General features: G+C 35.3%; 1 protein-coding gene across 1 annotated transcript; it reads right to left on the bottom strand.

Moving 5' to 3' along the window:
* Positions 1–5,389: 5,389 nt before the first annotated feature.
* On the bottom strand, positions 5,390–6,377 carry LOC145092280 (kirola-like). The gene is made up of 2 exons (XM_079030209.1): positions 6,050–6,377; positions 5,390–5,931 (listed from the first exon to the last, which is right to left on the bottom strand). The coding sequence occupies exons 1-2, from the start codon at positions 6,234–6,236 to the stop codon at positions 5,660–5,662; spliced, it is 459 nt and encodes a 152-aa protein (XP_078886335.1). The 5' UTR covers positions 6,237–6,377; the 3' UTR covers positions 5,390–5,659.
* Positions 6,378–13,718: the final 7,341 nt, after the last annotated feature.

The following is a 13,718-nucleotide window of genomic DNA, read 5'->3' as shown; positions in this document are numbered from 1 at the left end:
TCTGCAGGAGGTTAAGTCCTGGCTCGGGAAGTGCTTCGCTATGAAGGACCTCGGAGAGGCTTCTTACACTTTGGGAATAAGGATAGTAAGAGAGAGAAGTAAGAGACTAATAGGACTTAGTCAAAACACTTACTTAGAGAAAGTACTAAAACGTTTTAGTATGGAAAACTCAAAGAAGGGAGAATTACCAATACAAAGTAATGCCAAGTTGAGTAAGACTCAAAGTTCGAGTACCGAAGCAGAAATAGCAGAAATGAGCCGAGTACCATACGCTTCCGCAGTTAGCTCAATCATGTATGCTATGACTTGTACTCGCCCTGATGTAGCCTTTGCTTTGAGCATGGTTAGTAGATATCAAGGGAACCCTGGCAGAGCCCATTGGATTGCGGTGAAGAATATCCTTAAGTACCTTCGAAGGACGAAGGAATGGTTCTTAGTCCTCGGAGGGAGTGATGACTTGAAGGTGCGAGGGTATAGTGACGCCAGCTTTCAAACCGACAGGGACAACTACCGTTCGCAGTCGGGCTGGGTCTTTACCCTGAATGGAGGAGCAGTGACTTGGAAAAGTTCCAAGCAGGAAACCGTAGCTGATTCAACGTGCGAATCAGAGTACATTGCAGCGAGCGAAGCGTCGAAGGAGGCAATATGGTTAAAGAACTTCATCGGTGATCTTGGAGTTGTACCCGCCATAAAGGAGCCCATGGAGATTTTTTGTGATAATGAAGGAGCGGTTGCCTTGACCAAGAAACCGAGGGATCATGGTAGATCACGACACATCAACAGAAAATACCACTTTATTAGACATCGTGTAGAAGAAGGACAACTCGTAGTGAAGAGGATATCATCAGAAGATAACCCAGCAGATCCGCTTACGAAGGGACTGAGTAGGGTTAAGCACTTGCAGCATGCTAGTAGTGTTGGGCTGAAGGATGATATTAGCATAGATTAGATAGTATTAGAAACGTGTAATAGATAAATGTAATTAACATTTGATGATTAAATAAAGGAGTTTTATTTATGAGTAATGTTACTGTCTTATGTTAATTGTTTAACTATTGTTTCATTTTTGCATGTTTTGACTTCCAGAATAATTGAATTTATTAAGAATAATCGAATTATTCAAATTGTCCACAATCGTTCATATGTTGGAAGTAGATATGAATGAAGATTGTCGTGAATTGGTGCGTAGATTGTCTAAATGGTATTAGACATGGCAAAAGATTGTTGCGACGTTCATGAGTGCTTATGAACTAGTTTTGAGCATTGGAACAAACCCGTGCTTGCTTGAATCACCTTATGGAATATGATATAAAACGGTGATCGCAAGACAATAATATCATATAGTCTTAAAACCTAGATATATGGTTTGTTATTTGTTAATTGATTGTACATTGATAATGCGAAAACGCATTGGTAACTCGATGTTATAAAATGCATTGTTGTGTATAGTTGATTAATGAATAAGTAAATGCATATAAGTCGAAGTTTATCTGTAACTTTTATCCTAAGAAGGTAAAAGTGATATCTCGGCCGCTCGATGATTTGATTTGACTTATGTGCCGGGCCCGGTCAGAACTGAATTGATGTGTTCGATTAAGTTCTATGTCAAATAAATCGGAGATCGAGAAACCAAAATGCTAGACTAATCATTCCATAGAATTGTCAGCATGATATCTAACAGAGGACTGTACGATCCCTTATCTAAAGGACAAGATTGATTAGATCAGAGTTTGGCAGCGTCTTTGAGAGCTACGATTGCAAATCGAATTGTACTTGTGCATATAGTTACTAGACTTATCCAAGTGGGAGACTGTTGGAATAGTGTCTAAGGCTGCAACTATATTAGGCAAGTATTTGACCCGATTGTGCATGGTCCTTTTGGGTTGCCTTCACCATAGCAACTTGATAGGATGATTTATTATGAGAGAATAAATATTATTGATATATTATGAGAATAATATAATGAATAATGATATTGTTATTTGATTAATATAAGTCATAAATTAATTAGTATTAATTTGGTGACTTAAAGAGATTAATTAAATAAGAGGGTATAAACTGTCAATTGTTTGATAGTTACACTTTGGGCTGTAAATCCTTATTGGATAGAGGATGGACGAATTCTAGGGCTTGGGATAGCCTCAAATTCGTCCAAGGCTTATCTATGGAAAGGATTTGGATTGCTTTAAGGAAAGATTATCCAACTAGGGTTTAAGGGTGAAACCCTAGGAGTCTACAAGTATAAATAGACCCTTAGGGCATGTGAAATCGGCATCTCTTCGAAAGAAAGAAAACCCTGGCCGAATTTCCTCCCTAACCTCTCTCTCAAATCATCCTCCTTGCTAGTTGGTGTTTGTAAGCCATTAGAGGAGTGACAATTGTGACTCTAGAGCTCCAAGACAACAAGATCAAAACAAGAGATTCAAAGGTAAACTTCTAGATCCAAGCATTAGGGTTGCATGTGCACATAGGAATGTCCATATGGCCAAAACCCATCACAAAACCCTTTGATAAGACCCTCCGGTCACACTATATTACCACTCAGATAAGTATAGTGAGAAGGCTCACCTCGTAGAGTAAAGCAATATATACCACACTCGAACTGCTGGTCTAGACTCCGCCAACATATATCACAATCATCTCTATTTAACAGTTATATAAAACGTTAAGCTAAATCATCTACTAAATCTCCTAAAAGGGTGAAAGACCATTTTACCCCTCCATGTTCTCCAAAGTCCACAACTTTACCCAACCCTAAAAGTCAACGGAAGTCAACACTCAAATCAACAATTCATGTTGACTCAACTCGTTAAGTGCAGATCATGACTCGTCGAGTCCTTAGTACTCAGAAATCACAAAAACCGGAGTCAACTCATCGAGTCCATGCATAGTCTAGAAGACCGGGGAAAAACCCTAACCACTCGTTGAGTTGTCTCATCAACTCGTCGATTTCACTCTGAATCCAGAAAACGGGAAAACCCAACTTAACTCGTCGAGTTGGATGCCTAACTTGTCGAGTTCCTCAACCCTTTCTCATTAAACTCATTCTAGTCGAATCCAATGCTCCAAACTCCAGATCCAACCTCCTAGGATGGAGCTACCATGTAAAGTTGCTAACTTTACGATCACGCAAGGCCTCACAACGCTAAATCACCTAAAACTAAGCTCAAGAAGGGGTTTAGGACATGAAGACAGGTCAAAGCTTCATAAAGCTATAAGCTTTATGTATACGGGACCTAAAGAAGTCCAGATCTGAAACTCATACCCCCTGGGCAAGCTTAACTCGATAATTTGCATATCTTTTTGTGGCCCTTGATAATTTTCTCTCTAACGGCCTAGATTGGTTTCTTGGTTCTTTGTTTTAACATGGTTCCTTATTGAACCATATATATATATAGATATATATATATATATACACACACACACACACACACACACACATAGAGAGAGAGAGAGAGAATAAAAAGGGTTGATGATTCTAAGTTTGATTATGAATTCTATTATGTATTTTATTTATTTCATCCAAGTTAGTGTTTTTATGAACTCAATGGAAGGCTAAATCATTAGGGTTACTTCAGGGGATGTTTAGGACTTTTTGATGAACACACGTGATTATTACTGGATTCTAGTTAATTTCAATTGTTGTTTTATGCTTCATGTGATGATCTTTGGTAATGTTAATTGAAATTGGGTTGTATGAATTTGTTTGATGTCATAATTAAGATAGTCTATTGCCAATTCATCATTTGTTCCAAGTTCACTTAGTTTAGGAATAAATACAAGTGATTGAATCAACATATATTATTCCAACTTATGATATTGAATGTTAATACGGTAATAGGTAGTTGTAAGACACTTTATTGCTAGTTCACTAATTGCTCCTAATCCACTTAGACATAGGGAGTAAGACAACTAGTTGAATGTACATATCGTGTGCCCAAAACTATGTGTTACAAGTTAATAAACCCCAACTGCATTTAAGTAATTGAACTAGGATTTTAGGGAAGAAAGTGTGAGGATCTAAATTGTCCATAACTGAACCGGGAGTACTCTAGTTTTCTCATTGAGATTTTTATTTTTAATTAATAAATTTCCATGCTTTTGTTTGAATTTTGTTTTAATCTTTTTCATGACAATTGCTAATAATACTTTTCTTTTTATTGATTGCTTTGACACAAAGTTTAACCACGAACTCCTTTTGGATTCGCCCCGACTTACCCTATCTACTTAGGTTAGTTGGAAGACCGCCGACGGCTTTGGAGGAAGATCGCCGACTGCTTTGGAGATCGATGAACGAGAGAGAAGAGAAGAACGAGCAGCGGACAAAACGAGAACGAGAAGAGAAGAACGTATTTTCAATTGATTAGGGTAGTTGGGGGTATAAAAATAATTTCAGTTTTAAAGGGTTCAAAAGTTACAAAAAATCATGTTCACCTCACTTTTCAAAATTCTCATTTTCCTTCTTTCAGAAAAGTTGCTTTTAAAAGATCTTTTCCTTTTATCAAACATTTTTTGGTTCCTTTTCAACTTTTAGGAAAAGATTCAACTTTTAGGAAAAGATAAACGCTAAAGTTGGTTTAAAAGATAAAGCAAACATCTTCTTGATATTCACGACTGACTCTCAAGAAGGAAATATAGAAAAGAATAGATTTAGATTTGGGCTTAAGAATTGGTTAAGAATAGTAACAATATGAGTCACTAGGCTAACATATATGTATGATGAACAATATAAAAAATTATATTGGGCTTGAATTTTAATTGGATGAACAGTAATCGAATTTTTAAAAAATGATTGTGATTTTGAAATTTGATCTAAAAAAAATAATTAGATCAATCAATCGGGTAAGATCCAATGAGGCAAATCGATCAAAAATTGAAAAACGCAAAGTACGAATCGAAATCATAGACGTTTTGGAATCCATTTAAGACATAGATATGAAACATAATTTGTTATTTAGGGAAACCTTAGGATATAAGTAATAGATATGCTATGAACTTATTTAATTACATAAATTGTCCTATGAACTTATTAAATTGGTTTCGGTGAGTTTGATTCCTGGAGAGCCTTCTTAAATTGGTTTCGGTGAGTTTGATTCCTGGAGAGCCTTCTTGTCCGCATGGAGAGGTATTAGTTCATGGGAATCCGTGATTCAGATGTTTAAATATCTCTTCTGTGTTCGATTACATATTCACTAAGTGCACCACCAAACAACACGAGATAAGCCAAATTTAATCATGTGGATCGAGATTGCAGCCAACCTGTACTCACCAAAAGAGATTCAAACATATTACATAAACCTTCCATAGTTCCTTAGTAAAATTAATGACAAAACACCAAAATAAAATTATTTGAGGCTTTAATGGCCATGCTGTCAAAACAACATCAAAATCTTAAATCATTCCACGATTTTTCACATTTCATGAACCATTCCAAAGTTTTAAACTTACAGAAAAACATAAACAGAAAAAGTGACTATCAAAGGTGAGTTTTAGTTTCAAAAAGTAAGCAAAAGATAAAACAATTCCAACAAAAGTAATTGAAGTACACCATAACACCATGCTACTTCACAATACAGATACATATCTTCACAAGCAGTCAATATTTATTACGAATATATCTGCAGCATTTGTTTATCCAGCATATCGGCGACATAATGGATCATGATTGCTTGAGAAAATGAGCATCCATATTTCCAGCAATTCCACAAAGCAAGTCCAGATATTGTGTTGGATCAGGTATACTTGCATTCACTTTCTCGAACTCCAAAGTCCAAATAACCAACTTCTTATCACCCACATCTTCGGTCTTAAGGGTGATGATAAATGGATTATACACCTCCAAGATATTTCCTTCAATCACTCTGAACACAATTTTGTGTAACTCATCATCAACTTCTTCAATGATTTCTTTCGCAGTTTCCAGTTTTCTATCTGCAGAAAAAACCATAATTAGTTTAATTGTACATACATGTATAGATATATGTGTGTGTGTATGGATCGAACATAGAACAAGTTTTTATGTTGAATTAACACGGATGAGTTAGTTTACCATGGTAGTAGTGCCACTGAATGACAGATCCAGGAGCACCCCATTGACCAGAAACTAAATGGCAAGCTTCAACCTTATCAGGGTCGACCACTGCAGAGTCGAATGGTTTGTGCTTGTAGAGTTCATAGATGAGGTGACAATCGCTTTTGATTTCAACTTCACTTGTTATCTTTCCTGTTGTAGCCATATATCTATTTTTCTTGCGAGCACTAGCTAGCTAGGTAGTTAGTTGTCCCCTTTAATTGTAGTACTTGAACAACTGATAATGAGGCACTTATATATGGATGATGCGCGTGTTTTCCTACTTGTACCAGTGCTTGTACTCTTGTACATCTTCAAGCTTTACATGTCATGAGAATTTTAACGAACATTAATATTAATATAGCACTTCCACTGTGGGACCAATAGAGACAGGTAACTACACCATACTGACAAATGACTTTATTCGGGGAAGGTTTTCGATTCCAACACTGAAAAATACGGCCGGCGATAATGCATAAGGACTGGACCAACGCTAAAGTTTGGATACAGATGAGCATATTTCTTAAATATATCAGGTAGCTTTTGTATAAATCATGAAAGATAGCAAGATTAATGAAAAATGTAATGATAAACAAAAATTAATTTCCTTATATACCAAATATTATAATATTACTTACACATGTTTAACATACAAAGAACAAATTTATCACAAGGCACAAGCTTTTGACAAGCATTGCTATCGTGTTTTTTTTATATATATATATATATATATATATAAAATCATATATAAAGGTAGTTATTACATGAACAAAGATAGTTTAACATACACGGTTGTTTAATTAACTTTTATCACTTCAAGCTATCATGTTTTTTTTTAATATAAAAAAAATCATAAAAAAAGCTATATGAACAAAGATAGTTTAACATAATAGCCAGTGAAGTTGAAATCACGACTCAGTTATGAGTCTAATGGGGTTTGGTGTCTAATGTAATGGAGGAGATGGATCATGGGTAGTTTTGGATCCTTCTGTGCTTCCGTGTTAGATTAATGGCTCACCTACCAAAAATTTCTTATTACTAAAAGAGTAAGAGAGAAGATCCATTATTCCTGTTTTTATTCATCGCAATGGAGGGCCCTAATATTGCATTGAAAACCGCTTGTGAAAAATCATTATTTCAAGGGATAAAATTCCCCATAATGGCCCTTCAATATCTCATATTTTTTTACACCGATGACGCAATTTTTGTAGGCGAGTGGTCCTTGGATGACTTTAAAAATTTGGTCCGAATTCTTAGATGTTTTCAAGCCCCCTCCTGTTTGAAGGTTAAATTTCACAAATCAAAGTGTTTGATATTGGGGTTTCTAATGGTGATCTTGAATGTAGTGTAAGAATTCTCAATTGTGATAAGGCATCTCTCCCTTTCAATTACTTGGGGGTTCCGATTAGGGCTAATATGGGCCTAAAAAACAATTGGAAACTAATTATCAAGTGTGTTCAAGCCAAACTCTAAACTCTCTAATTAGAAAGACAAAAATTTGTTTATTGGGTCGTCTCACTCTACTTACATCCATCCTTAGTAGCCTCGTATTATACTATTTCTCGATTTTCAAAGCCTCAATTTGCATCATTGCAACCCTTGAAAAATTGAGAAGAATATTTCTATGGGGTGGAAGTGAGGAGAAGTCAAAAATAAATGGGGTAGCTTGGCCCAAAGTTCTTAAACCAAAGAAAAATGGGGGGTTTTGGCATTGGGTCTGTAACGCACACAGCTTCGGCTTAGACATTTAAGATATAATGGATAATAATTATAATATAAATCCGTGATTAGGATTATCATTAGTCATACGCTTTGCAGACTATGTATTATCAAGTCATTTTAGTAATTTATCGATAAACGACGAAATGACAATCTTGATTGTAGATTATTTAGGAAAAATAATCTTGATGGAAAATGTAGGAGTTGTGACATGAATCCCGTACACATAAAACACACTCAACTTCGACTTCATATGCAGAAGTTATAGACTTCCGAAATTTTAAGGATCAGACAATGTATCGTAAATAGTAAATTACAGATAGGTTGCTTATTAGCCTAAGTAATTTAGTAGTTGTAAAATCGAGAGCGTACATATAAAGAACGCCCAAATCTGACTTGGTGAGAAAAAGTTATGATTTTTCTAAGTTTCAACGCAGCAGTATCCAACAGTAATATCAAAATTCATAATGGTCGACTGTTAGGGAAGACAATCTAAACGAGAATCAAATATCTCGTTAATTGAAATTTGTCAATATAAAGACAGTCGGGAATGGGCGTCAAAAAAGAGAGTAAAGAATTTTTAACGGACTTTAACAGTCTAAGCCTATTAAAAATATAACTTTAAAAATAAATTCAAAATTAGTCAACATAGTCTAAACGAAAGTTGTAGATCTTATCAATAGCTACGCGTGGATATAAATGTTGGGTTTTGAGCATTTTAACACTCCTAAGGTGTTCATGCAACCCTAAATACCTTGAATCTATGTTTTCACTAATTATACATGCAATGGTGTTTCCAATGTATTAAACCTATAACTAGCATACAACTGTTATATACCATACAAGAATCTAGTTAGGATAACATACCTCATGGTGGAGATTGAAGTCTTGATGTATCTAGCCTTAAGAGCTTAGCCCCAATAGTGTGGAAGCCTTAAGTGGAATCACAACACATCATGGACAAAGGAGGAACTTGAGAGAGAATCTCCATGCACCTAAAACCACCATGAACTCCAAGAATACACTAGCCACGATTTTGGTCAATGAATTATGTATTTATATATGGGTTTTCTAGGGTCATGGATATAACCCAAATCCATACCCATGGGTCTTATGATCCATGGTTCATGTGGCCCAACTCTTTATGTATCTATACATAAACTTGGTCCAACATGGATCATAAGTCCAACACACATAAATATAACTAATTAGCATAATTAGTCCCCATAGATTTAATTAGTATCTTATCGATCACTAAATCAATTTTAAATTAATTCTTGATCAATACTAATTAAAACCATATGATTTCATATTAATATATTAGTACTTATAATATATTAATAAATCATATATAACCTTCTCTCAAGAGTCCATCTTAACAAATTGTCCTGATGATATGCAACCCAAATGGATCATGCTACTCTCGGGTCACGTACATACCAATAATAGTTATGGGATTAGACATCTAATACAATAGTTTCCCACTTGGATAAGTCTAAAACTATTATTGCAAGTACGACTTCATAACCGACTAGCAATCGTAGCTCTTAAAGCCGCTGTCGAACTCTGAACAAATCAATGACGCGTCCATTAGATAAGTGATCATATATTCCTCCATTCTAGATATCATATAGACGGAGACATGGATTATAATCATTCTCTCTGTCCATTTGTTGTTTCCCAATTTTTGATTTATGACAAATGACTAATTGAACAAATCAAATCAGGCTTGGCCAAGCATTTAGCAATGTCATCACTAAATCATCGAGGGGCCCACAGATATCGCTTTTATCCTCATGAGGTAAAAGGAATGGATAAACTTCGACTCATATGCTTGTACTAACTACTTGTTGAATCATACACAAAGGCACGTTTTATAACATCAAGTTACGGATGCGTTTTCGTACAATCAATGTATAAACAACTCATAGTTAACAACTCATACCTCTAGGTTTGAAGAATATAGGATATTATCGTGTCATGATTCACTCGTGATAAAATCCGTGAAGTGATTCAAATTAACATGGGTTTAATCCAATACTCGAATCTTATTCCAGGAGCACTCATGAACACTACAGCTAAGTCTAGCCACTTAGACAAACTACAGACCCATTCATGACAGTCTTGCCTCAATACCTACTTCCAAAGTATGATTGACTGTGGACGGTTTGAATAACCTAGTTATTCGGGAAGTCAAAACATGCAAAGTGAAACACACGAATAATACTAATCCTATATGGCCCCAACACTTTGAGTGTAAATAAAAACCATTTTATCTAAGCACTATATTGATTACTCATTATTCATTGTATAATGTTTCGATTTATCAACTTAATACTTGAATTAAAGCAATAGTCATGCCATGCTCCAAGCATGCGCACTATGTTTACCTATGGTCCTTTCTTTTGTGAAATAGATCAGTTGAACATGAGTCCAATGATGCTCATTTCACAATCTCAATCCCTTTTGTAAATGTAAGAATACCAAACTCATGCCATTTACTGCAATCTGTTAGATTCTAAACTTATATGCAATGATTCTCTCGTAATGACTATGCACAAAAGTCACAAAGACTTGGCAACAGACATTACAAAGTACTCCAATGGAGATCAATTCCATAGAAACGAAGTCGCATATTCAAAGTACATTCCTTTGAACATCCTTCTTTGCATTAACTTTTCTAATTTTACACAGATTCAGAGAATAACTTCCACCTATGAAAACAATTCCATACTACCATTTTGACTATCACTTCTGAACAAGAGTTGCCTTTTTTCAGAATATGTCAATATGGTCATTTCCAAAGTTTACACTATACTTCCGATTGTCCATGAGCAACCGATCTTTGGTAAACCTCAGATTGCCCTCAGCAATTGCTTAATCATTTTAGTCATATCCAATTCTATTCCTTTTCCCTCTTAATGCCCTAAGCATTTGGAAAATTTAGAATGGATGTAATCGATCCTATACCCGAAGCATGTGGGACACGATTCATGCTATAAATTTTTTTATTTTCCATGTTCTCACAATTCGAACTATGAAGAGGGATGTCGTAATCATAATCAAATTTTGAGAACGCAACATATATAGAATTTCCTTATGTTGAACCATTCCAACATAACATTCATATATATCCTTGACTAAAGTTGATTAAAATCTCAATCTAAGCTTGTAGAATTGGAATGAAGTATAAAATAGTTTAAGTAATGATTCTAGAATTTCCTTATGTTTAAGTAATGTTGTCTGGGGGTCCAACTAGTCGAGTACATGAACCAACTTGATGAGTTGGATGATTTTACACATGGACTCGTTGAGTTCATCAGTGGACTCGGCGATTCCCCAGCCCAGAACAACAAAAACTTCGATTTTCAGCAAATATAAGCAAGTATAATTGAAAACAAGCCTAGGCTCTGATACTACTTTGGGTTTTGAGAATTCTAACACCCCTAAGGTGTTCATGCAACCCTAAATACCTTGGATCTATGTTTTCACTAATTCTACATGCAATGGTGTTTCTAAGGTATTAAACCTATAACTAGCATACAATTGTCATATAACACACAAGAATCTAGTTAGGATAACGTACCTCATGGTGGAGATTGAAGTCTTGATGTATCTAGCCTTAAGAGCTTAGCCTCAATAGTGTGGAAACCTCAAGTGGAATCACAAAACATGATGGACAAAGGAGGAACTTGAGAGAGAATCTCCATGCTCCCAAAACCACCATGAACTCGAAGAATACACTAGCCACGATTTTGGGCAATGAAGTATGTATTTATATGTGGGATTTCTAGGGTCATGGATATAACCCAAATTCATACCCATGGGTCTTATGATCCATGGTTCATGTGGCCCAACTCTTTATGTATCCATACATAAACTTGGTCCAACATGGATCATAAGCTCAACACACATAAATATAACTAATTAACATAATTAGTCCCCATAGATTTAATTAGTCTCTTATCGATCACTAAATCAATTCTAAATTAATTCTTGACCAATACTAATTAAAACCATATGATTTCATATTAATATATTAGTACTTATAATATATTGATAAATCATATATAACGTGCTCTCAAGAGTCCATCCTAACAAATTGTCCTGATGATATGCAACCCAAATGGACCATGCTACTCTCAAGTCACGTACATACCAATAATAGTTATGGGCTTAGACATCTAATCCAACAATAAACTCGTCGAAAATGGAGCTCGTATGCAGAAGATATAAATTTTCTAACAAATCATAAATTTCTGTGTGCAACCGTGTGCACAACCAAGATGCACAACGCGCATCTGACACCCCACTTAAATTGCGACACATGTCACCAATTAGGAATCGCCACGTCACCTGGTTAGACCAAATGTGCGTCGTGCATTTTGGATGCTCGTCTTTCAAATAAGTTTGTTGCCCTATAAATAGTCCTTTGTATATGCTCCTCATATCTCACCCCTACAACCTATATCTCTCAGTTCTCCCAATTTTAGCCCATTTTCCTTGATTTTTCTAGCATCCTAACGAAGCCCTGCGATATCTGAAGTACCCGACTAGTAGTACCTATCTAGTAGAACCTCCCCAGTTAGAGTTTTTCCCGACATCATAGTTCCTGGTTTTCAGTAAATTACTTTGTAAGTTAAGTTACATTTATTTATTTTTAAGTGTAACTTTTAATTATGGTCATAGTCATTATTATGAATCTATAATTAAGATTTATCAGTAACTCCAAGTTACTACACTGATTGATCTACTTACGTGAGTGATGTCTAGGTTGGATTCAGTGAGGTGTTTAAAGTATGATTTCCAAACAGTATACTCTATATCCCAAGCTAACCCTACCTTTGGTATGATCCTACCTGGTTATTTCTTACTTGATAGATCTTGATGTAGACATTGGGATCATTGAGGAATATAAAGTATAATTATTATATTCATCAGGATTATGAAACTATTCTAAGGCTTAGTGCTTTATACGTCTAGATCTCTTTGAAAGTGCGAAGAGAAGCGCTGCCGAAATTGTCAATCACCCATTTCGTCAAGTGAGTACATAGTTTCTTTCATGAACATAATTTTAATGCAAATATTTATTGAGTGTATTAAATATTTGTAAACTATATGATTATTTCTTGGAATATGTGGTAGGAATATATATGTTTATATACAAGGTGCGAACCATATATGGTTCTGTATGTGCTATAATATATACATAATATGATTACATGATAATAATCAACGAAGTATGATTAGTTAGGTAGTCTTGCCTATTACACTATGTTAATATTAGGATAGGATTGCCTAAAATTGAGTTGGTATTTCTAGAAAAGTTCATAAGTAAGGTACTTTGGCCTATTAGGAAAGTAACACTTATAAAGGATACTGAGTTCAATTAAGTTTGATAATGGGTAGTCTCATTTGAAGAATGTGTGTAAGTTAGGAATGCAGAGTAGAGTCCTGTTTCGTGACACTTTCAGGTGCCGATGTATGGTAGCTCCATACCGGAGTATATTTTAGTATTCCATATTGGGATGACCAGAAATGGTGGGTCCTAATCAGGAAACTATTAACGGTATGTTTGGTCATCGCCCAGAGTAGGATGACAACGCTTGAACATTCTAGGTGGTTTGGTGAATTACGTTGCTAGTGTATGCTCATAACCGACAGGCGTATATGCAACGTAATATCGTATTCATCAAAATATTCTAATGGCTCATGTGCCTTTATGACTTACACTGGCCAAGGAAGCCCCTAACTGTGTAGTCAAACCCAATAAACGGTTCATCGAGTAAGATAAAACTTCCTGAAAATCATGGACTAGGATCTATGAGGATCAATTAGGATGGGTGGAGGGTTCTATAGATATTTAAACCTTATCTATATTATTTGGTAACCATTGGTTTTGCATGCATGATAAATAACGAATATTATC

The sequence above is a fragment of the Lactuca serriola genome, chromosome 3 (genome assembly GCF_051521515.1).
Source record: "Lactuca serriola cultivar US96UC23 chromosome 3, Lser_US96UC23_V15, whole genome shotgun sequence".
Lineage (NCBI taxonomy): Eukaryota > Viridiplantae > Streptophyta > Magnoliopsida > Asterales > Asteraceae > Lactuca > Lactuca serriola.
Note: the sequence above shows the minus strand (reverse complement) of the source record. Positions and strands in the feature narration are given on the sequence as shown.

What these genes read in the sequence shown, in the direction of transcription:
- LOC145092280 (XM_079030209.1), bottom strand. Translation starts at nt 6,236, where the DNA reads ATGGCTACAACAGGAAAGATAACAAGTGAAGTTGAAATCAAAAGCGAT. An exon ending in TCAGTGGCACTACTACCATG is followed by an intron (nt 5,932 to 6,049) that starts GTAAACTAACTC and finishes TTTTTTCTGCAG; the next exon opens with ATAGAAAACTGGAAACTGCG.